At 41.1% G+C, this 24,899-nt stretch overlaps 1 protein-coding gene across 1 annotated transcript; it reads right to left on the bottom strand.

Annotated features, from left to right (window-relative positions):
• Positions 1-750: 750 nt before the first annotated feature.
• LOC117936280 (G patch domain-containing protein 2-like) lies at positions 751-24,580 on the bottom strand. The gene is made up of 9 exons (XM_034859156.1): positions 24,392-24,580; positions 22,035-22,688; positions 16,707-16,768; positions 15,628-15,786; positions 15,440-15,525; positions 15,300-15,357; positions 12,463-12,524; positions 10,831-10,963; positions 751-4,180 (listed from the first exon to the last, which is right to left on the bottom strand). Exons 2-9 carry the CDS (start codon positions 22,682-22,684, stop codon positions 4,149-4,151), a joined length of 1,242 nt encoding a protein of 413 aa, XP_034715047.1. The 5' UTR covers positions 22,685-22,688; positions 24,392-24,580; the 3' UTR covers positions 751-4,148.
• Between the last annotated feature and the right edge of the window lie 319 nt (positions 24,581-24,899).

The following is a 24,899-nucleotide window of genomic DNA, read 5'->3' as shown; positions in this document are numbered from 1 at the left end:
ATTAATAATTAATAATAATTAATAAAAAGAAACAGAAATTTCTCCCATCTAGCGTTGAGATCATATATCGCAATGAACTCTCTCGCGCCACATAGTTAAAAATGTGTGTTTCCGAAATTTGGATTTTGAATACGTGTGGTCCTCCATGTTTCCTTCTTCAATCTTACCAGGAAGCGACGATACCCATTAGCAGATTAGCAGCGCCTGTGAGTTTATCTTGTGACAGCAAAATCCTGTGTGTTGGCTAACATATTTCAAGATGGCACATGAATATGGAGCATCTGCCCCAGTTCATGCAAATAGTACTGTAAAATGTCAAGCCAATAGGAATACTAGGAATTGATGGTGTTGTAAATATTCATGAAAAAAGGACAAGTTTATAAAAGGATAACACCGATTTTGATAATGAACAACTAAAAATGTTACACACTGGACCTGGAAGTCTTGTTCCTTAAACAATTGATATTGAATTATAACGTATTCTAATGATTCATTTAGTTAATTAACTAACTGATTAATCACCTTGTGTTTAACTAATAAGTTATTATTTAATATCTACGTCAGGGGAAAAGTAGGTCTAAAAAATCTGGCTTCAAGTCAACCTGGTGGTTGAGTAGTTACAATGCATACCATGTACTGGAACTACGACATTCCCTGTCTCCCCTGTCTCTCTACTACTACTACTAATACTACCAAATAAGACAAATGTGCACATATAAGTCAGTAATTGTGTACACTGTATAACCTTAATCTCATCTTCACACAAAGATTTCACACAATTATTTATTGCACACAAATTTCCATATTTGAAATGAACAGATACTGCAGTTTTTTTTTATGAATACTCATGACATGAAGTCATGGCATGTCATGATCTTAACAAAAATCCTGTATATATAAATTTGAAGATACATAAATGACATAAATAGAAGTATAACGACTTAAAACAGTTTCTTATCCATAATAGTGTTCATACGGAGTTTATCAAAAGCAGAGAATCCACCTAATACTGATATTTATTTTGACATAACACATAGAAAACAGAGCTACTGCATAAACGCTGATTTGATTGAATGTTACCATTGTAATGTTTCTCTAACATGTAGTGACACCAAGCAGGCTTTCTAAGGGAGGAGTAATCCTCTTTAGATCATTTGCAAAGCAATTAGACATGCCTCCACTACTATTAAATATAAAGATAACAGCCTATGAGATAAGATGCTATTTGTACTATGTATCAAATGTGGATAGCTGCCTAAGAACCCTTAAATCCTTGTACATTTAATTAAAAAAATACAACCGTGAAAAAAAGACATATCTACTCTACTATCTACAGTATCATGAAATTGAATTCATGAATTGAATGTCCTTAGACCTAAATCTTCAATTAATGGACCTATATTTATGGATCACATCATAAATACTACACATTTTATACAGTGCGATCACTTTAAATGCATGGCTACATGGATAATATCAACTCTGACATTCTACTGAACAAGGCAAATATATAAATACATTTAGCTGCCAAAAACACACAAGATAATGTAAAAAATATTGATTACTGCTAGTGCAGCATCGCCACGCTGACAATCACAGGAAACCCTGACCACACAAGGTTGGATTTCATTGTGAGAAGGGTGCCCCGCTCAAACCGGATCACTTTTAGAACCCAAAGTGAGTTGAACTACGGTGACTCGCAACGTGCATTTGTCAGCAGGAACCAGAGAGCCTCTTTTGCATGTGTTTCTATCACCACTACACAGCAAGAACTAACGCCACTTACAAGGAGCTAAAAAAAGAAGCAAATTCCACACTGACCTGTGACCAAAGAGCAAGGGGCTTCCCTGCATGCATACAGAAGAGGTTCAAACAGAGTTTATGACTGCATTATCTCTCCGCTTCCTCATCACCTCTCCACCCATCAGTGGACACTAGAAGCCACTACGCTGGAGCAGACAGACCAGGCATCACTCATTCACTCGCCTCCTAGGTGCCTTTGTCAGGTAATGCTGGCGGAAAAAGGCAAACAGATCAATACATCTCCCATGGGCCTGACAGGTAATCTTTACCTGGGATGAAATATGAGTGGTACCACCCTGCTGGATTCCTTAACTGTAACAGGGCAATTGACTGGCTGCACGGAAGCCATTCCCCCACTTCCTGGCCATTGGAAATACATTTTGGAGGCCTACAGTCTGGCTGAGATGTCATTATGGTGACTAACTAATTACCAGAGATGCAGGAGAGGTGGTTCCCCTCCTGCTACTAATGAAACTGTATCTGAACTGATGCGTCTTCCTTCCCTGTCAATGCCTTGGCACCAAAACACAGACTGACGGATAGGGCAATGGCACAAAGCTCTCCTTAAAACACTACACAGTCAATATTTGTCAACATGTCCAGGGGCATATGTCTTGAAAAAGACACCAATGTATTTATCAAAAGCTTCTTTTTTTGTAATTATGAATGTATTCAGTCTGGACCATGTATTCCTGGAGTGAGAGCCCACCCTGCTGCTTGTCTCCCTGGTCAGACCCCGCAGCTAAGGGGGTGGGACTTTGATTCCTGTGGCAGGATGTCTTGTGCGAGGTATCCATTTAGACGAGTGTGCACACACAGCATTTATAAATGTCATCCCTGGCCAACATGATCACATAAAGCCTTCTCAGACGGATTATTGCAAACGTATAACTCACGTTAATTGGCAAATCTCATTCTACTAAATGCGATTCTTGTCTTAAATAAGGTTTTAACGCGTCTGAAAAAACATGCAGAATGTAGCTGGTGACAATGCAGTTTGTTCCACTAAAAAGGTATCTTGTAATAATTATAGAAAGTGCAAACATGTGAATTTTGCTCAGATAATCTTTTTAAAAACGTCAAACTTTTGCACGCAACCAAATTCACTGTTTCCTCTTCATGTCAGCATTTCCCTTTAAAACACCTTTTCAAGACATTCTCTAGCAAAGATTATGTAAAAGTGTATGTGGTTTTTTTTTTAAAGACAGTTATCACCTTTGTGGGTAAGGTCAAGTAGATTGTACTTCACTTAACTCCTATATAAAAATGCAATCTTCTGAAAATACTGCTCGTTTACCAGCTTGGCGAGAGGTGTTTTGTTTGATCTTGCTGTATGCTGCCATTGATCTTTTAATGCATTTGATGCCAAGGGAGCCAGGGAAATGTATACCCCAAGGGTAGATGAAAATACAGTGTAAAACTCTCCTCTCCTGTCTCCAACAGCTCCTTCAACTCCTTTTTGCTGGCTCTCTGCACAGCAACTAATCCACCACTGGTGAAAAACAGCCTGTTCAAACAGATTTGCAGCTGGCCTTGAACTAAAATACTTTTGGGAACATTTGAATATGGAAGGTAAGCTGAAGAGAACAGAGGCTGCCCTCCGAGGACGGTGACTACACTCCCTCTGTGTTGTGCTAATGAGCACCTTTGTACAAACTGTAGCTTTTCAAATCCATGCTAATAGAAGGCCTGTACTTTGTGTGGCTCTCTACCGGTGGTCGCCTCTCTGAACCCTGTAGCATGTGGTAGCTAAACATTCTGATGCTCTTCTGTCTCGGAGCTGGCCACAGTACGTGCTGCCTGCCTGGCCATTGTTGTCTGCGGTAAAGTAAAGCAGAGCCCCCCACCCCCTCCAACCCGGCCACAAAGCTGCCTCACCGTCCTCCCAGTGTTCCGGCTGGCAAATGCTGTGCTACTAAAGTGGACATAATTGTTGGATTGTGTGGTAGCAGGTGGCCCGGAGACTGTGTGTGGAAACCAGAGGAGCCTTCCAGCTTTAAGTCAAACGAGGAGCCTCTTGAAGCTGCTTTGAGGAGAAGGCAGAGGGCTTAACAAGGCTTGATTGCATTAACATTTGTCAAGCTTAATATACTACCTGGAAAGACTGGATCTAGCAGTAGCATGCTGATTTGAGGAGTAATGATGTGCTTTGTATTTTTTTCTTTGTCATGAAGTTTGTACAAAAAGAGAAGTTTCGGCCTTTTCATTTTCTGACACAGTAGCTTTTCCTTTGTCATTTAGGTGTGCTTGTCCAGCCCCGTTCAGCTTCCTCATGGTCCCCCTGAAGAAAAGATGAACTCTGTAAACCTGGTGTACTTAGTCCCCCAGTCTCTATGGTTGAGAAATTATTGGTGATCCTTATGAAATGGGTTGCTTGCTGCAGAGAGAAAGAAAAGAAAGCACAAATCATATTCTGGACATGTAACACAATGCTGAGAACAAACAGTAAAAGATACTCACATAAATCACATTTTCGTTGACTGCTTCAAAGGACAGCCTCTCAAATAAAAATTAAATTTAGTCCACGACTCAAGGATCGCTCGCTGTTTTAGGTATATTGAAATAAAACTTTGAAGCAATCCTCTTCTAATAGGTTAAATATTAATGAGGTTTTGGTCAAGTGAGCCAAATCCAATTTGGCCCCATATGACTTGTGGACATGGTTATTAAAAGGCCAATCTGTGCTGCTCCTATGGCTTAACTTCTCCCCCTCCGGTTAGGCGGTGTAAGAAGCTGTACGTTTTTAACTACATTCATTGCACGTTCACATCTCACTGACTACCTTCCTTTTTAAAGATCCTCTTTCTCTTGATTTTGCTCACCTTTAAAGCGTTTTGTCTCTGGGAGTGAAGGGAAATATCTGAAAGAGAAAAGGGGCCAATTTTTGCAAAAGACAGAGAAACTCTAAAACAATTGCACTCCCTAACATGCTTAATAAATAAATCTTTCCTGATCTCTCCCCAAAAAAGTTAGCGGCGGTCACACAAGACATTTGTGAGGCGGTCCCAGAGCAGAGGACAAGGGAACTAGAAGTGACATTGTGGCTCTGGGCTGTCTCAAAGGATTAGGCATTACAGCATTCACTGGCATGTGCTTTTGCTCCTTCCCATTATATCTGCTTGTGCCTCTTTCCAGATGACTTCTTCCCCAAACTGATCCGGCGGGCAAGATAATTGATTAATATTTCTTGAGGGAATGATGACTAACCGTTGCGGAGTTTCAACCCAAACACTCAGGTTAAACATAGTCAAAGGCTTGGATCAAAATTCATTGGTTTTCATATTTGACAGATACACAGAATTGGCCGGGAACATTTAGTTTATGAGTGTGTTAACATGCGCAGGGCATACCAGATACTAGCCTTTATTCTAGGTCAAGGTCACGATAAATCTGTTTATACACACCTTTACATTGGGATCAAGAGAGCAGATATTTACACTCATCAAGGCTCTACTAATTTAAGGGAGGTGACATTATTCCCGCTATTTGCTGTACCAGTAAATAAGTTTCTGGTGTTAAGTTCATAGTATGGTGGAATAAGTACTCAAATCCTTTACTTATGTTAAAGTTTCATCCAACAATTTCATTTTGGTAAAGTTGTAGAAGCGGTTTCAACCAAATGTACTTCTGCAGAAAGATGGCCCCTGTGGCTGATATATTTAGTGTATATTCTGTTATTAGATTGTTAATACTGATGTATCAATAAAGGATACTTAACTGGATATTGGATAATTTTAACAAAAAGTCATTTAAATAAAAGCATTAGAAAAGTTTAGAGGGGAAAGGTGTCTTTGGAGAACTTTCATTAGCATCTGATCTGACACTGGTTTTATATAAGAAGTCACAAGCCAATACGTCTGGAAAGACTGGCTTAATATTAAACAATACATTGCATTTAATAAGATTAACATGTGTGGAATGTAATATAAGTAGACTAGCAGAAAATGGAAATACTCAAGTAATGTACAAGGTCCTTAAAGTTGTACTTACGCACAGTACTTGCGTCAATGTTGTTAGTTACTTCCCACCACTAAACGTATGTAGGTAAATAAAGTATTCCCATACAACAACTCATTAAATATTACAGTATCTTTGTACATTAATGTGTACAATACAAGATCATTTGAAATGATTAATGTGAATAATCAACAGCTTGAATAAATGATACTTTCATTTGGCCAAAACAGCTTCACTTACACTCAACTGGTTTTACATCAAGGTCGATAAAGCCATTACAACGCAAAGGTTTTATGTCAATGGGAGAATTACAATACATGCATTTATTGTAGGTGATAATGGGAGTTTGAATGGAACCATCTTACCATCTTAATAAGCTCTCATGTGATGCTCACTAAAAACAATCATTACAGGCCTTCCTGGAGCACTCCCCTTCCCCGTGTTTATTAATCAGCTAATTACACATTGACAGTAATGGGCCTGCTGATTCCCACACTTAAATGAACAGGGCCTGAATAGCTCTTTAATGATTAGCCTTTGTGTTTCTCTCTCCTGATCACTCTCCTTCTCTCTTTCAGGCGCGCACGCACGCACGCACGCTCGCACACACATTCGCACCATTCCTTTTACAATTGAAAAAACAGGACATTTAAATCCGACCTCCCGCTGAGAAGGTTTGCACACAAGCAAGTCAAGAAGCCCCTGAAAGACTACGCTGATAAAAACGAATCTTTCTCCACAAAACAGAAAACAATTAGAGGGGCAACGAAGGCAGCGGGTTCATGGTACACTATGTCAACTTGTGTGAGTTTTAGTGTTAAGTTCAGCCTCCAGCAACAGCAAAAACCACCATAAAAGTTTGGTGGAGCAGTGCAGGCAGGTGCAGGTTAAGACGGAGGAGATGGGGGGGGGGGTTTTGAAGGACGCAAGCAGGGTGCGGAGTGGAGTCGAAGAGGGCGAAATAGTGCGGTGGGCTGCATTTCTGTCAGCAGAAGTGATGGCTGAGTGGTAGCGTTATTTGTCTTCTGCTGCCATACGGCCCTCGCACCAGCCTGGGCATTAATGAGAGGGGGCCGGACCGCCGGGCAGGAACACGGCGGGCCTCAGACGCAGGTGATCTGTCATGCAGCCGTCTTGCTCGGGTAAGGAGACACATGAAGACAGAGGGGAGAGGAGAGGCGGCAGGGCTGACCGAGGGGCTGGCCTTCACATGGGGCACCCACATGTGGCACTTTCCAACATATAGAGATAACGCACTACAGTCTAACGAGGTTAACAAACTAAATTTACCTCCTGCCTATTTACTCCAAACTCCTACTCTTCCTGAAATGTAACACAAGGATAAGTTCAACTTTGGTTTTATTGCTATCATCCTTTTATAGAGATAAAGATGAGGAGTATTATACAGTAGGAGACAGCAGGGGAGGAGTAAAATTGCAATAATTAATCAGTCTGTGTGTGAGACCAGCCAAGGCTATTAAAATCCATCAGGACCTTTAAACATACTGATTCATCTTTGCCTTAATAATAATTCTGCCAAAACTTTAGAGTCTGTAGAATGTATTAATTTCCATTCTCGATCATTGGGCAACATGGTGATTCTCTACAATTCACTCATTGCAGAAGACAAATTTTCAATAAAATAACAGTATTTGACAGAAAGTTATACAAAGCCCAAATAAATCCACTTTAAGTGACAATTTCAATCTGTATTTAAATAATAACCAATAATATAAAACCAAAAACTGGAATGCTTTGTTTTATATCTAGTAAGGACTTGTTGGATTGAGTTGGATTGAGTTGGATTGTTGGATTGACAGTGGTGAGAAAAGTAGAAAATGGCCAATTTAAGGCTAAGAAATGGAGTGGTCATCTAATCCAAACAGATACCTGGCTTGATAAGTTGTTGTGGGTTTTTCTTTTTCACAACCAGCTTTAACACTTCCACGGCAGTGCTAAAAGGGTAAAGAAAGAAGACAAAGCAACAGCTGGGTACCGCCTCAGTTATTCCCCATGGAGACCTGGAAGACACCTCCAGCCGCAGACCATTTTCACTCCTGATTACAGAGTTTCAAACAACCACTAACACATACAACAATCCACTTCCTCTGGCCTACTCAAACAAAGACTTGGCTGTCGTGTTCACTATGAGCAACACTCTGTTCTTTCTACTAAATGCGGTACACCAAGCTTTACATGCAAACAAGATGTTTACCGGAAAACAACTCCACTCGACAAATCACTGAATCTGATTTTTGTCTCTGAACTCCTTTATGTCAGAACGTCAACAATCCAAAATTTGTACACAGAGTGTGAAAGCTTGTCAGAGTGAATGTGCATCTCCTGGCGTTGGTGAGATTACTGAGGAGAGACATGGTGCAGCAGGCTGCCAAAGCAAAGATTTATACAGAGCAGTTGCAGCTGCAGAAACTGACATTGGACGACATGGAATGCACAATAAATCATGGTGGACAGGGGGCACTAGACTCAAGAAGCAGGAAAACACTCTGAACGGGGCTGAGGGGGGATGTGCCAATCAGGGACTCTTCTTCTATGCAATTTAAAGGTCCATTATGTAATATATTTACAGTAATAAATCCAAAAGCTTACCCCAATGCATCATCCGATATTAAGGAAACAACTATCTTTTCTGACAACAATGCTAATGCCAGTACTTTCTCCTTTTGTAATTTCCGTTCCGTGACGGAATTTCAGTTTCTGTTTTGGCCTGTGTGTTGTTATCTATATGTCTGTAAAAACATAAAGCCAGCGCGCAACAATTGTAACGTTAGTACAGCCACGAAAGCAGCAAACAAACAAACGGGATCAAGAAGATAGATTCTACCCAACCTAAAGAAAACTGCATGTTTCAAACAGTTGCGTGACCATAGACGTAACAAAACCAAAATATTGGAGATGTATTTGAAAAATTGAGACAGTTTAGAGCTCAAAAAGACGCTGAGTTGACTAATTCCCTCCTGAACAGGTAAGCATTAGCTTCAAGTTAATTTGGCACGGCTACTAGGGAAAGGCATGTTATGTAATTTCAACATTTGTGTACCCACACTGAATTATTTAGCTATAGTACCTGAGTTGTTTACATACTCGCAAAAACAACTGAGACACAGCCAGTAAAGTGATCCGACTGGTCCTGGCTAACGCCGCCATGCTAACCCTGCTCCACGGCTGTTTACGATGTGCAGCGTGTTCAGCGGCCCATAACCCACAGCAGTCCGTAGCAGACAACGGTTAGTCATTTTAAGACAAGGAGGGGCTGTAAATTGGGAAGAGTGGACCGTCAGTTAGCAGTGGGATTAGCAATTGTTGCTGTAATTCTAAGCCACTAAGGTGTGTATTTCAATCAGGTGGAAAAGGACGGCAAGGTGTTGGAATTTTTAGCGGTTCCTACTGTAATTCTAGGCCGAGGAAGTGTAACTGTTAGTTGGGAAGTGCACTTTACTGTGCAGTAAAGGAATATGTGTGAGATAAGCGTCAAGCAAAATTGTTGCTATTGCTGCAGTCTCCACCTGGCAACCAACGTGAACTTCGAGTCTGGGTAAGGAAGGGGAGGGAGAGACGACTCTTTCCAGTATTTTGAATTTGTACTGCAGTAACTATTTTAAACACTAGCTATCAGTATTACATATTGCACATTTAAGAAACGGATAATCTTTTAGTCTCTTAATCCGGAACACATAATAGAATATTTTAAAGTAAATTACAGTATCTTTGGAAAAAAAAACATTAGAAAATACCGTACTTATATACTGCCCTATTTGTGATTTGCATGTTTTGCACAGATGACACTAATTTATTTCATTTGTGAGAAAAAATAAAAAAAATTGTTTACAATTCCAACAAACCTTTTTTTTCTTGCACCAATAACAGACTGTGGGCCTTAACTGTCGAGAAACTGAGGGATGCCCCTAGTTCCGCATGTTGAATATGAGGGGTCCTTAAGGGCCAGGGGTGAATCCTTTTTTACTTCTATGGGAAGTGGTTCAGCGCTGGGGAGGTGAAGGACAAAGTTGCCGACCGTTCCATCACTCAGTGCAATAAATGGATGCAATCTGTATCCAAGTAAAGCATTGGCTGTTTTTAAATTCCACCTCTTTTATCCAAATGAATGATGGACCCTGGTACAGTGCACTGTGCGACAATATTAATATACATCAGAGGCCTGCACCCTTCACTAAATCAGGGAACAACCAGCATTTGTTATTTAAATGACAAACAGCAGCTGCGGGAGAGGAGCACGGAGAGGGAACGCAGAAGAAAATGTAGACAAACCAATTCAGATTTCAATCCAGCAAAAACAAAGGGCCTGAACCATGCCTCTAATGAAAAAAGGCAGCTCCACTGGTCCAAACAGACATAAAAGCAGCTGCTCAGTGCCACCTTCAGCAGGGCAAACTCCACGTAACACCTTCATTTCTTCCTTCTTTCTGTTTTAAACAGAAAGCTCCAAACCTACACAGCTATTAAGTCTGCAACTGTACGCTTACCTTTGCCTTAACTCAACCAATATTTTACATTGTCTAACTGTGGTGGAATTACAGAAATGTATTGACACAACTACGTGTCTGCAGCCATGCTAGCTCTGCTAACTACTGTCAACCTCACGGTTGGCATGTGTTGGCAAAGGGGAGGCAACCGTTCCACATATGACATCATAAGGGGAAGATTCCAGATTGGCCCATCTGAGCTTTAATTTTCCCAAAGGCAGAGCAGGATACCTAGGGCTTTACACTTATCGCCATTTTTCGCCACTGGGGGACCATAGGCAGCACTTTCATGCCATGGGACCTTTACCTTATTGTTCAGTCCGGACCAAAGTAGAGTACCAACAGACCAGCACTGACATTTTTAGAGCCATGCTGCTAACAAGGCTAAAAAACACAAAGCTACAGCTAAGTTTTTACTTGAAAAGAATACTTGAGCTCTTCATTTGTTATATCTACAATACCTTAATCTGCAGGTTTAGCCTTGTATGTAACAGCATGACACATTCAATAATAAAGTAGGTAAGTGGTGAGGCCACACTTCATTAGTATGTGTGGAGGGTGATACCTGATGTTGTTGTGACAGACACAGCTTCTATTTCCCTCTTCCTCCTGATGTCACTCTGGGACTGGTATGCACAGGAGACATTAGTCTGCCTGAGGGGTGGGGGGGTTGTGGACAGAACGAGAACACACGTTACTCACAATATGATGATGCAGCTCCCGCCCACAATGCACACATGACATGTAGAAATTGAATAATTTCACAAAAGTCGATAAACGCAGGCAAGGCCCATTTGCAAACACAGCAGCTCACATTCAGCCTTGGAACGGTGCATATTTTGCAACATCTTAATTTTTCTTCATCAATACATATTTTCACCAGAGAGAATGTTCAATGAGGAGAGGTGCGCGGGTGCATGTGGCTGAGTCATTGCAGAGTTCACATAAACAAATTACACCTGCTCTATGCCTCCTGTGCCATATGTCAGGAGCCCTGAAATAGGAAAAGCCCCCCACCGGCTTAATAGCCCTGACTTCAGAGATGTAAAGTTAAGGTCAAGGTCCGTTGATGTATGTGTGTATGTTTGTGCATGGGAGGAGGGGGACAGATATATTCAGTAAGATATGGCAAAAAAAAAGAAAAGATTTTAGTTCAAATCTTGCACATTTTGCTTGTTAAACACAACTAGACTGCATCTCAGAGGGGATTTAAAGAACAATGTGGCGTATTGTTTTGCCAATAAACATAACTTGTAAAATTGAATTCACGACAGATTGCAAAACAACAGAGGTTCATGCAGAAAATAATTTTTGTTAACAAGCATGGCTCATTTTGGACGGCAGGCTACATAAAGCTCACAACCCTTACAGGCACATGCAACAATACGGCCCCGTCAGGGCAGCCTTTTAACCGGCAGTGTGTTCCATGACCTCAACACCCATAAATCACATGACGGGTGTGCAGGCACGGGGTGTCGAGAGCTGTGCGGGGCATGCTTTGAGTGAAGTCTCTATGTTGTATAATCAATAGATATAAAAATAAATGGCCTGACTGTTATTCTCTCCCTGCTACCCCTCTCTAATAAAATCCCAGTAATGCATATTTCATTTACTTTTATACTTATTGATTACCTGTACTCCAGTTAGTAAATCACGCGCCTATCGATCCCCCAATCGTACCTCTGTCGGACAGCACATAACCAGCCATTTGCGCCCCTGATAAAGAGCTCAGGCATTGAACTCCGCACAGTAAATCTTTGCAAACTAACTTTTTAATTCTAAAATCGATCCCCGTTTAAACGTCGCATTATTTCACGAGGCACGGCTGCGGTATTAAAAGTAATACCCTGATGCATTTGATCTTAATGTGCGGAGGTCCATCCCTCCATCTCTTCCCTCATTACATGAAGGCCGAGGCTCTCCAAGGCCCCGCAGCCTAGAGGGAGGCGTGGGCCCTCCCCTGCTGCTGAGAGCCGAGAGGTAGTGCCGCTCCGGGGCCGCCAAGCGCCCACTGAGACACTCGGCACAATGCTAATCAAACATGAGAATTCCATCAGCTGGCTCATTAACCCAGACAAAACACCACCATTCATCTTAGAGCAGAACCCAAAGGCTTTTTATAAGCATGTTACATGGCTCCGTGTAAAACCGAGAGAAGTGGTAAAAAACACAACTTTTATTATTTAACATCTGTTACTTCATCAGTTTTAACAGCATGGCAGATGTTGGCCAGTTGTTTTGTCCCTAAATATACAAAACCTGTAATGAGAAAACCAAGACTGACTTAGAGGTAGTGAGCAATGAAAAAACAAGTAATATGTAATGAAGACGGCCAACAACATCTCAGTTCTATCAAAGACACAAGGACACAAAGGTAAAAGTCTCCAAGATGGATTTTTCAGGTCATATGAGACACTTTTCAATGCAGCACACTCCCTTAGGGTACGGCGTAAAACAGCACTGACACAGGGTCAATTGTAATTTTGGCGGCCACATCCAAAAGCAAATATATCAATTAAAAAGAATAAATCAAAAGAGGAATGAGCTGCAGTTACAAAATGGCCATCTATTTTCATTAGGGTACACGGTGCTTCAGGTGTGAGCAGGATCTCAAGATTAATAGAGGTATTCAAATGAATCAGAAAGGATTAGGGTCTCCAGGGAACATAATCAATAGCTCCAAATCAATAATCAATAGGCCACTCACACCAATATACTAACTGCTGACACCGAGATCTCACAATTAAAATGAAAACTGGGAAGGGAGTGGCGTAAGACTATGATTTATCTCACAGCGCAAGTGTCATTTAGAAATAAATAAGTCAATAGATAAAAGCTGCTGCTGCCTGGCTCAGGTGGGAGGCAGTTATGCATTTTAACGTGGCCGCTGGCCTCAAGCATTACAGCCAAATCCCACAAAGCAGTGCACCTATTCATGCGCCGATACGAGGATAAACAGCATGCAACCTCATACAGCCTTTATCACTTTACATCAAATCTCTGATTGTCGCTGTCAACTCGCAGCAAACAGGAGATGACAGCTTTTATTAATACAGTATCATTTCAACCTGGCCGCAGTACAAGATTAATGCCTACACTCTGCCCACAGAGAAAACACTTTTCTCTCAAGGGTGTTTGGAAACAAAAGAAAAGTCAGATGTATGGGAGCTCTGCGCCAGAAATCGATCATGCGTGTGAGATGCTCGTAAAAGAATTGAAATTGAAATCTGGGGTGGACATTTTAAAGTTTGTTAAGAACAGGCATGAGCAATTATAGCATTCCTCATTGTCATGCAAAACAATAACTGTAACTAGTGTTGTGTTTGCATATGAATGTGTGTTTTGGAGTAAGTTGAAGGAAGTAAATGGGTGCCATGTGTGCAGAGTTGGGTCGTAAGGACAGAGCAGCCATCTCACTGGAGAGTGGATTTGAGCAGCTTGGGGAGATAGATTCAGCTTGTGCCGTCCAACGGGACACATCAGAAGCCCCTCTCGTCAATCCCCCTTCTCTCCCTCATTCATTTGGGAGTATGATTTATACTTTTTGAAGTGAAGGGTCTTGAATCCCACTATAAAGGAATTAAGAGGTCTCCCCTGAGTCCGCCATTCAAATGAGAGCATGGCAGGGATATGAGGGCGTTTTAATAGAGAGAAATTAGTATTCACAATGCCTCAAACTGGAATCTGAAGGAACCTTTCAGGTGGAGAAGAAAGGGCCAGTTTAGAAAAGAAAGCCCTAAGAAGTCGGGGGCTTTTCATAGCAGTCGTGTTTTTGCCCCTCATCAAGGAGTGCTGGAGCGCTCTGTGAAATAACCCAAGAGAGAGGGAGGAAAAAGAGTGTGTGTGAAACAAAATTAAGAATGCACCATAAATAGACAAAGTGGAAACAATACAATGAGGAGTCCCACAGTCTCGAGGCCAGGGGGGCAAAGCGGCTTCTCAATAGTCCCCCATGCAGATCCAGCAGTTCCAGGGACGACTGGGAGCGAAGTGATGCTTTGACAAACGTCTTTTGGAGACGCCTTTTTTGTTTTGTGCAGTCCCAGAAATGCAGGTATTTGAATCTGCATCAGAACTATGTCAACACATAGTACTTCTCTATTTGGGAACACTGACCTTGAAAACTATTGACTTGAAGTATTGCTGCATTCAACTGTAGCTATCTATTGTCAGCTCAGCTCAGACTTCAGGCCAGGATTGACATCAACACTAATATTGGGGCTCTGAAGACCCTGGGCCCTCTTTAAAGCTCCAAAAACACACTTAAACATTTTTTTTATCGTTCTGTACTTCATTACTTAACTAACTATATGAGAAATGCTATTAACATGTTTTGAACTGATAACTTGGTTCAAAAGTCCCGTACAGAAACAACACAGACTTCTGTTTTGGGTCGTCGGCTGTTGACAGCGCTTTTTAAACCAACATTTCAAATAAGTTTATTTAAATTTCTATATGGTGCTTTATAAGAGTATTCAAACAGGGAGTTACACGTCTCTGGGGTTTCTCTGACCCCACACATACAATAACTTCACTGTGTAGAAGAGCATACTGCAGATTTTGTTGTCTGTGAATGACTTTTTGGAAAAAAGGGAATATATATTTGTTCATGCATAGCACATGTAAAACACGATATACTGTTTTACCTTATTTGGTGTAATGACAATACTTTTTGAACGTGTATGCTCGGATTGTGCATAAGAGAAGGGTTAACAACGAAATGGGTTACGATGGATGTGGACACATGTTGAACTATATGTGCATATGTGTGTATTATCTACCACTGTAAAGAATAAGCATAACTTAGAAATGTTTAGAAAAAGATTAAATCCTCCAATAGTGTATTTGCAACATGAAAAATGCCTTGAATTCACCTATTTATAGAGCAAAACCGCTAGCTAATAATTACCTCTTGTAAAGTCACAGAGTCTTTGAGGCATCATCTTAAAGATTACTCGAGTCAACAGCAACCTATGCTCCGTAAACTGATTTACTTAAATCAGATGACCATAGTCAAAGTCTTGTCTCATCAACATATTGAGCTCTGGGAGAACTGTCCCAGTCTCTCTACAAACACTGGCATGCTGTTGCCCTGTAAAACACAAATCAAAGTAACACAGTAAGAAACAAAGACCATACAACTGTTTTCTAATGAAGAGCAAGTTTGCTCTAACCTTGCTGGGAAGCTGCCTCCTGTCCTTCTTGATGCAGCATGCAGCATAGCCGGGCACTCGCTTCAGACGTGAATGATACCGATACCCTGCAACAGCATGAAGCAATTATCTTCCTGTGTTGCAAAATGGTCAGAAAAGATCATTATTATGAAATTATGTGTCTTAAGCACAAAATTGTCGTCCGCTACCTCTCTGAGAGGGCCGTGCAAGTTGCAGGAATGTGGACGGGGGTCGGTTATCTTTAAGAGAAAGCTGGTTGTCTGAGTCCCAGCTGGGCAGCAGGCCGGCCACACCTGTCCCGACTCCACAGTCCCCCTCGAAAAACCAGTCACTCTGCTCGTCATCGCCTGCACACAGGGACATGGAAGATGTTGCATTGGTTAGCATGTCACTGCTGCAGCCGGCTTCATATTTCTACAAAGGTAGTCCCGTTGCAGACTTCATTAAAATGCTAAAGTCAAAAGCTGCAGAATTGCTTTGTCCAAAAATCAGGTAGAGTTGTTGGATGTGCACTTTTAACAAGAGTACTGTTTGAGGATACTGTTGGAGATAAATATTGTAACTTCAAAATCACAATGTGATTGAGTAGTTACAACACACATACAGTATGTATGTGAGTGTATATATATATATATATATATATATATATATATATATATATATACACATATATTCATAATGTATATCTATATAGATGTAGATTTTCTGAGTCATATAATTTTGGAGAAGTTAAATTGCTGACTGTTTGGTGGACTACAATCTCCAGTAGAGCTTTAACTGACCCGCGGGTGCATCCATAATGAAATTTCTTTTTAGGGTAAACTCCTCCAGAAATCCAGACAACACCGGTACTCGTCCCCAGACGGCAAGCTCTCCTTAGACCTGTCAGTCAGCAAACACGCAGGAACCATGCCTCTCACAGTCAAGGTGTAGTGACAACTGTTAAATCAGAGGCTGCCTGGCCCCACCACGGCTAATGAGATTAGCAAAGGCATCAGCGCTCATTAACACGACATGACAACGTCTTATTAGAGTCGCCTGGGTGCCCAGCAACTAGCCCATTGTATCAAATCCTCTCTCTCTAGCCCCAGCATTCCCTCAGAGTACGGTATCGTCCAAATCTGACAACTCTCTGTCTTTCTTTCTTTGATCAAGAACGCTCAAAATACACAAAATTAAGTGTTTACTTACCAGTTCGAGACACATTTAAAGGATGAAGCTGTTTAATAGTTCCCATTGTATGTTAAAATCATGATTTTTTTTATACCTTGTCTTCCCTCATCATTGGTGAACAGGCCAGGGTCACTGCTGCATGTACTGCTGGTTTCCCTGCAAAGAAAAGAAGAAAACATCACATCTGAATGATTGCCACTGACCTGTTTCTTAAATATCAATAACATTGAGGATGAAAAACTCTGTTTTGATTTATCATCTCTAACCTGATTGGTCAGACAATGGGATAGCATCTGAAAAGTAAACAATGTAAATCAAAAATGTAAATGCCCCTGTAATTTCAATATTTAACATGTAACATTCAATAATAAAAATAATGGGGAAGTGCGGAGCTAGAGGTCGACATAAATGGAAATGACACAAAAAGACAGAGCATGCCGTGTTCTCCCTTGTTGCGATAGCGAACACAAAGGCATGAGGAGAGGCTCTGATCGAAGCCACTGAGTGACATGCACAATCTAATTGAATATCCTCCGCTGTCAGCTCCAATCTAATCTGGCCTGCGTTGTGGAGAATGACAGGAGAGCGAAACACATTCCCCTGGCCGCCCCTCCCTCTGGGTGTGCCCCACACACAGAGCGACCCACAGACGTGCTGCTTCCACACAACAACTGGCCAACATCGGCTGTGTGGGCTGCCAGTGCTCACTTCATCGCTGCTCCTCTCCACACCCCCAGGGCAACCCCTGTTACATGGCCTCCACACCTCCTGTGTGCCCCCTCTGCTACTCCAGAAAACCCTGGCTTTCTCTGATTTCCTCTCTCTGAAAGTAAACCAAACTGTCACAATGGTTGCATTGCTTGTAACAAGCACATTTGTTCTCATAAAGTATATAGTCTGCTGTACTGCTGCCATACATTCTCATGTGTATGTCCCACGTGTATTAATCCGCAGGTGAAAGTAGTTCCTAAGAAATTAGTAACATTTGATAAAACCTACATTTCTATAAATGTGTCAGTGTTGTTGTTCAACTATAGTCCTTATATTTACGTATACATTTACATATTGACACAGTGACGAAAATTGACAAAAACAATTTTTAAGATTTGTGTCTTTTTTTAGGAACAAATGTTTTTTTTCCTCGTGACATGACAATAAACAATTATGCTACCTATATCCTTTAAACAAAGCTAATCTCCATTCAGACTACTTTCTGATAGAGGGTGGGGTGGGGGCTAATGCTCTTGATTGCCTTGCATTTTTGCTTCCTGTTTTTCATCGCTGACCTTGCTTTTAGGAGAAAGCTGGAGGGTCAGATATGCGCTGATCCCGTGCTACGCCATATTGCAGAGGCCTGACGACAGCATCAGAGAAACGTCCATCCAGCCTGCACATCTTCCTGGCCAGATGGTCCTGCATCATCTCCCCTCACATCCACAAGAAGCAGATGTGAGAGGGAGCCGGCCTCTCCGGGGAATCTGGAGGATGTCTGGCCTAGCCAACCAGTCCTGGACCTCCCCTCCACCCCCCATCCCACCCCTTTAGCTCTTTCTCCAGACTGATTCCCCAGGCCTCTGCTCAGCTGTACCCCACCTCTGGACACATTGGCTGGCATCTGGAGCACACAACACTCCGACATCAGTAGAGGACACAGCCATGGAGTTCTACAAAAACAACCATTTTGGATTTGATGATTAATTTTATTCAAACACCTTTCTTAGAAATTAATTAAAAGGTGTAATGTGATGGCACTTGAAGCCTCACTGGACTGATGTGAGACCGTTTCCATTAAGTACTGCTTAATTAATGTTGTAAATAATTGAGACCCCCATTTTTCATGGGACCAGAAGAAAAACCTCTTCTTGCTTCAACAGTGACCTTTGCCAAGTAAAGTTGACAAACATTTTGGGCAAACTTGGTGTTTGGCTCACACACAAAATAACACTTCCCCAAGTCATAAAATATTCTAATGTGGATTAGGTGCTGTACAAACAAGTACGTCTTAATTACATGAAATACCATATGCCCATGGTGAAACAAAGGCAAGGGCAAAAACAAAAACTGCACTCCAGTGTTTTAGAGAGAACTTAAATCACCACATGGCCCCATTGTCTCTATACAAGCCAAAGAGGTGAAGCAAAACACAGTATCCAGATGAGCACTAATCATTAGGATATAATCCTCAGCTCCTGGGAGAGGCAGACCAGTTTGCACAGAGATTACAGGCTAGCTGCCATTTATTGAGCCCGGGCTCATTCTGCCAGAGGAATAAAGAAGAGGCAGAGACGGAGGGGGGCAAAGCGCTGATAACAATGGATCTGTGGGCTCTTCAAACAAGCCGCACCAACCCAAATCCATGCCCTCTTCCATGGGTGTCTGATTATAAGGTTATCCCGCCATCCCTGAGCTGCAGTAATTGGATTAGTCTCAGAGATTTATGAAAATTAACTTCGGCAAATGCAGCACTGCTTTTCCGAAAACTCCTCATAGAGTTTTCAAAATATAAATTACAGCATGATAAAGCAGAGTGTGAGAAAAGCCTGCACAATGGCTTTGTTTTTCTGGTGGCAGGGTTGAAGTCAATATCCACAGAAGCAGCTCACAGCTGGAGACGGAGGCTGAGCCCGGGACGGCGTCTACCCACAGGTGAGGCCTGCTTGCTGGGCCAGCCTGGGTGCCAGGTGGCCTCACTGCCAGCAGGCTGGGCCAGGTCTAATCAAGGATGTGGAGCCCAACTGGAGCTGCCAACATCTGCTCCAATTGAACTTGGGTGGCTAAAGTGACCTTGTGGTGAGACACATTTTAGGAGACCAGACACTCCATATGAAAAAGGTTACTAGAATGAATGGAGACCAAAGAAATCAGAGTGCCTCAAAAGACATTTCAACAATGGAATCTGTGTCTGACATTAAATGGACCGTACACTCTCTAAGACCGTACACTCTCATTTGTTTGTATCCTTTGCCTCCGCCACAGCTTAACCATTAGATTGTTCAGGCCTCAGTACAGTGTGGCAGTCCACTGAGCAGCAATCAAGAGCGTTGCCGTTGTGTAAGTGAGAAATGATTGACAGTGTGCCATGGTGTTCCCATTTATTTCTTCTCCGGAGCTGTTTTCTGTCAGAACGGCTATTGATTTTTCCATAAAGTAAGAAAACAATGCAGTTTCAGGGCCAGGGAGGTCAGCACAAATTAAACCAGAAAATGTAAAGCCTTCTGTCTGTCCCACTACCGTTTACCTCAAATATCTTCTTCTCATATGGTTTATATGATCAACAGATAATTAGATCAGCAACTTAAATACATTTTGCAGATGCATGAGAAGAAGACATTTGAGAATGTGGATCTCTGAGGCTTAAAAGACTGTTGTTGAATGTAATAATGACTCACAGCTGAACGGCTTAAAATATTTTTCAGTTGAATATTCATGTAGACGATGTGAGGTATTAAATTAGAAAAAAAATCTATACAAATAAAAAATATATACACTGTATATAATTATATGTACAATTATTTTTTGAGTAGGATTACCCTTTTGCAATGCAAAAATCTTGGTTATTCTATGATGACTAACTGAAAGAATGAATACATAAAACAATAAACCCATTGATAGAAAATTAATCTGCAAGAATTTTGACAACTGATTAGTAGTTAATGTCATTTTTTCATGCAAAACATTAGCTGATTTAAGTTTCTCAAATATGTTGTTGATTTTAGCCACGCTACCAGCATGGCTCCGGGGTCCTCCACTTTGAGGACCCTAGGTCCTCCTAGTCTGGCTCAACGGATGTACATTACTGGGATAAAGCTGACATCCGGTGCATCCCTCTGCTATTGAGGCTTAGCACCGCTCAGGACGATTGTGATTGGTTTAAAGAAATACAAACAAACCAGAGCATTTTTTTTCTCCATTTCCCAGAATAGAGAGAAGTGGTGTAGCCAGACAATACTGCAGTGCTAACACAACGCTTTAAGGACAGGTCTGGCAATGCAGGACTACTCTGAGCCAGACTGAAATAAAATAACTATTAAATGGATTGCTATGACATTTTGACACACATTCATTGTCCCCAGAGGATGAATCCTAATACCTTTAACGATCATTTGACTTTTCCTCTAGCGCCACTAATAGGTCAATTTTTCCACTTTTACAGTGAAAATCTTAGTATATCCAGGATTGATTAGCACACCATTTTGAATATCATTGCAGCCTTTTTATGTCTTAAAGTGCTATAGAATAGAAGTTCCCTATTGTAGGTTGCTACATAAATAAATAAATATAAATTTAATATATTTAGGTTTTGGACTTCTGCTTTGACAAGATAAGATATTTGAAGACACACTAATTTAAGCTTAAATAAATTACGATTACCCGATGTTCAATGGAACAAATGATTGATTCAATTTAAAGTATTCATCAGGTTAATCAACACAGAAAATAATTGTTGGTTGCAGCTCTTTATAAGAGAAAAAACTGGGACAGAGTGACGTTTAATATAATCGTCAGTCATTTTAGAAGAAAACCTGTCACATTTAACCTTTTTGATTCCACTGTGTATTGTAATCATTGCTTCACTGTAATAATATTATGCCCATCTTTGCTGCCAGTTACAGCCACATGTAGTTTTGCTAAATGAAATGCACACAAGAGGGTGCACTCTGGGACACTGGGACAGACTGAGGTTTAATTACCCAGTCCAAGAAAGGAATTCATTTCAAAACAAATCAATACCACACCAAGTCACTTATTTATTTGTAACAATATTTCTCAAAAGGAAATAATGAGCTGGCAGATGCCAAAGGGCATAACTATCAACGATCCCTCCCTGGTGATCATTTCAGCAATAGGAGATGAGAATGAAGAGACTCGATCATTCATTTTTAATGTCAACTCAATACTTTAAAGTTGAGTGGTATGATTGTGGTACTTTTTTTGGTTTAGTTGAGGACACGCTGAATATTGACAAGTGGCTCGACAAAGACAGGCAATATAGATCATCTTAAATGTCGCCTTGTTTAATTGCTCCTGTCTGATAGTAGTTATGCCCATGACTTTTATGTTATGGGTTTAACTGCCTTGGTAACTTTCCATTTAAAGGGTAAAAAGGGCTCCTAGAGTTTTGAGCTCCTTTTTCAGAATGGTTTTAATCCTTACTTTTTAAACAACAACATGGTTAACATTTGGCTTGTTGCACTGCTGTGAATTAAGTGTAAGATTTTGAAAACTGGAATTTCTTATTTTTCACAGATAATGAACCTAAAAGCCCTAACCCTCTTTTATAAAATCCTAAATGTGAACTTGATATTTTCCTATAAGGCCTAACTGAGTAACAACATTGAAATAAAAAAGGTTTGGGTTTGACTCTATCATAAAAACAAAAGGAGGAAGAAAGAAAAAAATCTTTCCTTGAATCTAACATTACCCTTCAGACATGTTCTCGTCTGCAACATCTCTGTGTTCCTTGGACACCTTTCTCTTCCAGCACTTCTTTCCCATCAGCCTGGCTCCTTCGGTCTGTCGCCCTGCTCCAACCCAAGCGCTCGACCTTTTCTTCGATCCTGACAGATGCTGTATCTTCGATGGCCTGTGTCTCTGTTTTCCATCTATACCAGAAACCTTTAACTTCTGCTGCAACCTAACTGTGACGTCTGTGGTCATACGTTTGACCTTCCTCCGCTTCCTGAGATGCCGTCCAGGATTATTCTCAGTGAAGGAGTCGGACTCTGGCCAGGAGGACTGCCTAGTCGTGATGGAGCGCCATCGGTTGGTTGAAGTCTTGTCATCAGAGTCACTGCAGCTGGCCACAGAGGCAGTAATGGTTGAGGAAGAGTTCTCCCTGTATCGTATAGTCTCGTCCAAGCTGGACTCCGAGGCCTCAATCCAACACCGTCTGTGCTGCAGCGGATAGAGAGAAGATTCACGATAACGCTTGCTGCGGCCTCTCCGACGGCGGATCTGCCGGCGCTGGTGCAGGGGACTCAGGACCATTTCCTCCCACAGCTCCCCCAGCTTGCTTTGCTCTGAGGTCTGCTCCAGAGCAGACACCAGGTCCTGTACCAGCTCATCCATCATTATGCTGGAACCCAAAGAAACAAGACACAGGTTAAAGGCAAACAGTTAAACACAATGGATAATGCTACATCAAAATAAATAGATCAGTCTGACATATAACAACAACAATATACAAAAGCTGAATGTGAAGCCAATGGCGAAGTGCTTTAAGGTGCAGCTCCTACGATGCTCCTCCTGTATATTCTGTCTCTAAGAGCAAATTTGGGATTCTAGCTCCAAGATGGGTAAGTAGTAAAAATCTAAGCCCAGAAAATTCCTTTCAAAACATAGAAGTGATATCACAGACTCTCAATCTTGTTTAGTAATGGTTGTGTAGGTGGTCAATAGTGATAGTAGAATCTGAAGTTTATGCGTTGTATGACGATATGAAAATATGTAAGAGAAAATCTGAATTGTTCTGTGTTTTGTCACTTTAATATTTAGACCAGGTGTATCAAGCCAATGTGACCAACTTGATGAAATAGAGTATATTGATTTGCCAGACATTTGATATGCCGGTTTAGCCAACAACTCACATTCCTGTCTGGTTATTTTGTATCATATACCTAAAGAAAGCATAACAAGTGAATATCCCATTATTGTATAGCATTATATAGGGCTGGGCAATGTGATGATATATAGCCTACTGTCAAAATAATGTAAAAATGTCTATCGTATATATATATATATATATATATTGTTTCAATATATATACGATAGAATTCAGGAATTGCGATAGAAATGGTTATAACCATCGCAATGACAAAACACTAGCGGTCGAAGGTTGTTATGATAAAATTTACGTCATATGGACGGCATTTTTTGTTGTGATCTTTGCACCTGTTCCTAATTCAATGATAAAAGATCAGTAGGCAACTTTTAATTCGTCAAGTATTTATATCACACAGACATTTTATACAAAAGTAGGTGTTGCCAAGAGGTTAATTATTCCATATAGAATATTTATGAATTTATTTATCTATTTATTTATTGGATTACCAGAAAACATGCTCGTATCGTTAACAAGAATTGAGTGGCCTATATCGCCCAGGCTTAAATCAATATTGCAACATAACATACCCACTTCTACCTATTATTCAAAGCTGTGCGTAACTGTGGTTGTTCTGAATGGAAATGTGTTATCTCTGCTTCTTCCACAGTAGTTTTCTTTTCATTTATGGCTGAGCACGGATATAACAGATCAGTGCACATCTAAGCTCTCGCTGGAGAAATCTTCTGACCGTTGGAGTTGACAGATTTCCTGCTATCATCTCCAGCTGTGGTTGTAATCCCTCTGCTAAGAATGGACCTAGAATTGCCAAGGTAGATCTGCAATGGCGTTTTTCATGTAATGAACTAAAAATAAATAAATAAAGGCTAATTTGTTGGCAGAATAACATTGTGGATTCCTTGAGCGTCTTCACACCATCATCAGCTATAAAAACACTCGTGGCATCTTCATAACTAGCTAAGAAAGCGAGTGGGCAGCTGTACACCAGTGCAGCAAACAATTGCAGAGGTAGGCTGGGCTGTTTGCATGCTAGACTGTTACATAACAACGTAGAAGAAAGCTCAGCACAAGGACAGCTGCACAGCACACAGCTCCCTTCTGTTAACAATCAGCGAAACACGCCGTTTAATATCGTGAGCGTGACATAATACGACTCATAGCGGCTATCATGGTGATGTTATATAAAGGCAGCGAGGCCGCAGTGTTTGAACACTCACCAGTCGCAGCTTGTCTTGTTTTGCTTTCAGCTCAGCTGGGACGGTTGACGCACTTCCGCCCTGCTGCCCAGCCAATCAGGTGTCTCCGCCTCTCCAACAGCCCGCCACACCGCCACAGTGTTCATGCAGATGGGGTAAAAAGTAAGACTGCTGCTCCATGTAATACGTTTTACTTTACCACCGATCACCATAACACTCCTACAATAAACTGAAAAATAACGTCGATCCTATTTTTATGTAAGTATGACATCAAATGAAAAAAATTAAATCTACCAAACTCAATACAAGCCTTTAGACCGGCTAAAATGATTAAAATCACTTTATTTTTGTATCCATTTCCATTTAAGTGTCTTTCCAGGAAACCTTCATGCAATTTGTGAGCAAATTACGGACTTGTAAAATAAAAGTAGCCTACCACTCCCCAGCATGATGATTGTAAATGTGTTTCAAAGCCAATTCTCATTGTTTCTACTAAATACAATTATACTGTATTAAAATGATCATGTCC

The sequence above is a fragment of the Etheostoma cragini genome, chromosome 20 (assembly GCF_013103735.1).
Source record: "Etheostoma cragini isolate CJK2018 chromosome 20, CSU_Ecrag_1.0, whole genome shotgun sequence".
In the NCBI taxonomy this organism is placed as follows: Eukaryota; Metazoa; Chordata; class Actinopteri; order Perciformes; family Percidae; genus Etheostoma; species Etheostoma cragini.
The sequence above is the reverse complement of the archived record's forward strand: the minus strand, read 5'-3'. Positions and strand labels throughout refer to the sequence as shown.

Bases quoted from the DNA above. Each gene is read 5' to 3' on its own strand.
- LOC117936280 (XM_034859156.1), bottom strand. From the start codon at position 22,684: ATGATGGATGAGCTGGTACAGGACCTGGTGTCTGCTCTGGAGCAGACC. The intron at 16,769-22,034 runs GTAATGTTAGAT...TTTTCTTTGCAG, and splicing joins GACGAGAACATGTCTGAAGG to GGAAACCAGCAGTACATGCA. The intron at 12,525-15,299 runs GTTGATGAGACA...TTCTCATTACAG, and splicing joins GTTCTCCCAGAGCTCAATAT to GTTTTGTATATTTAGGGACA.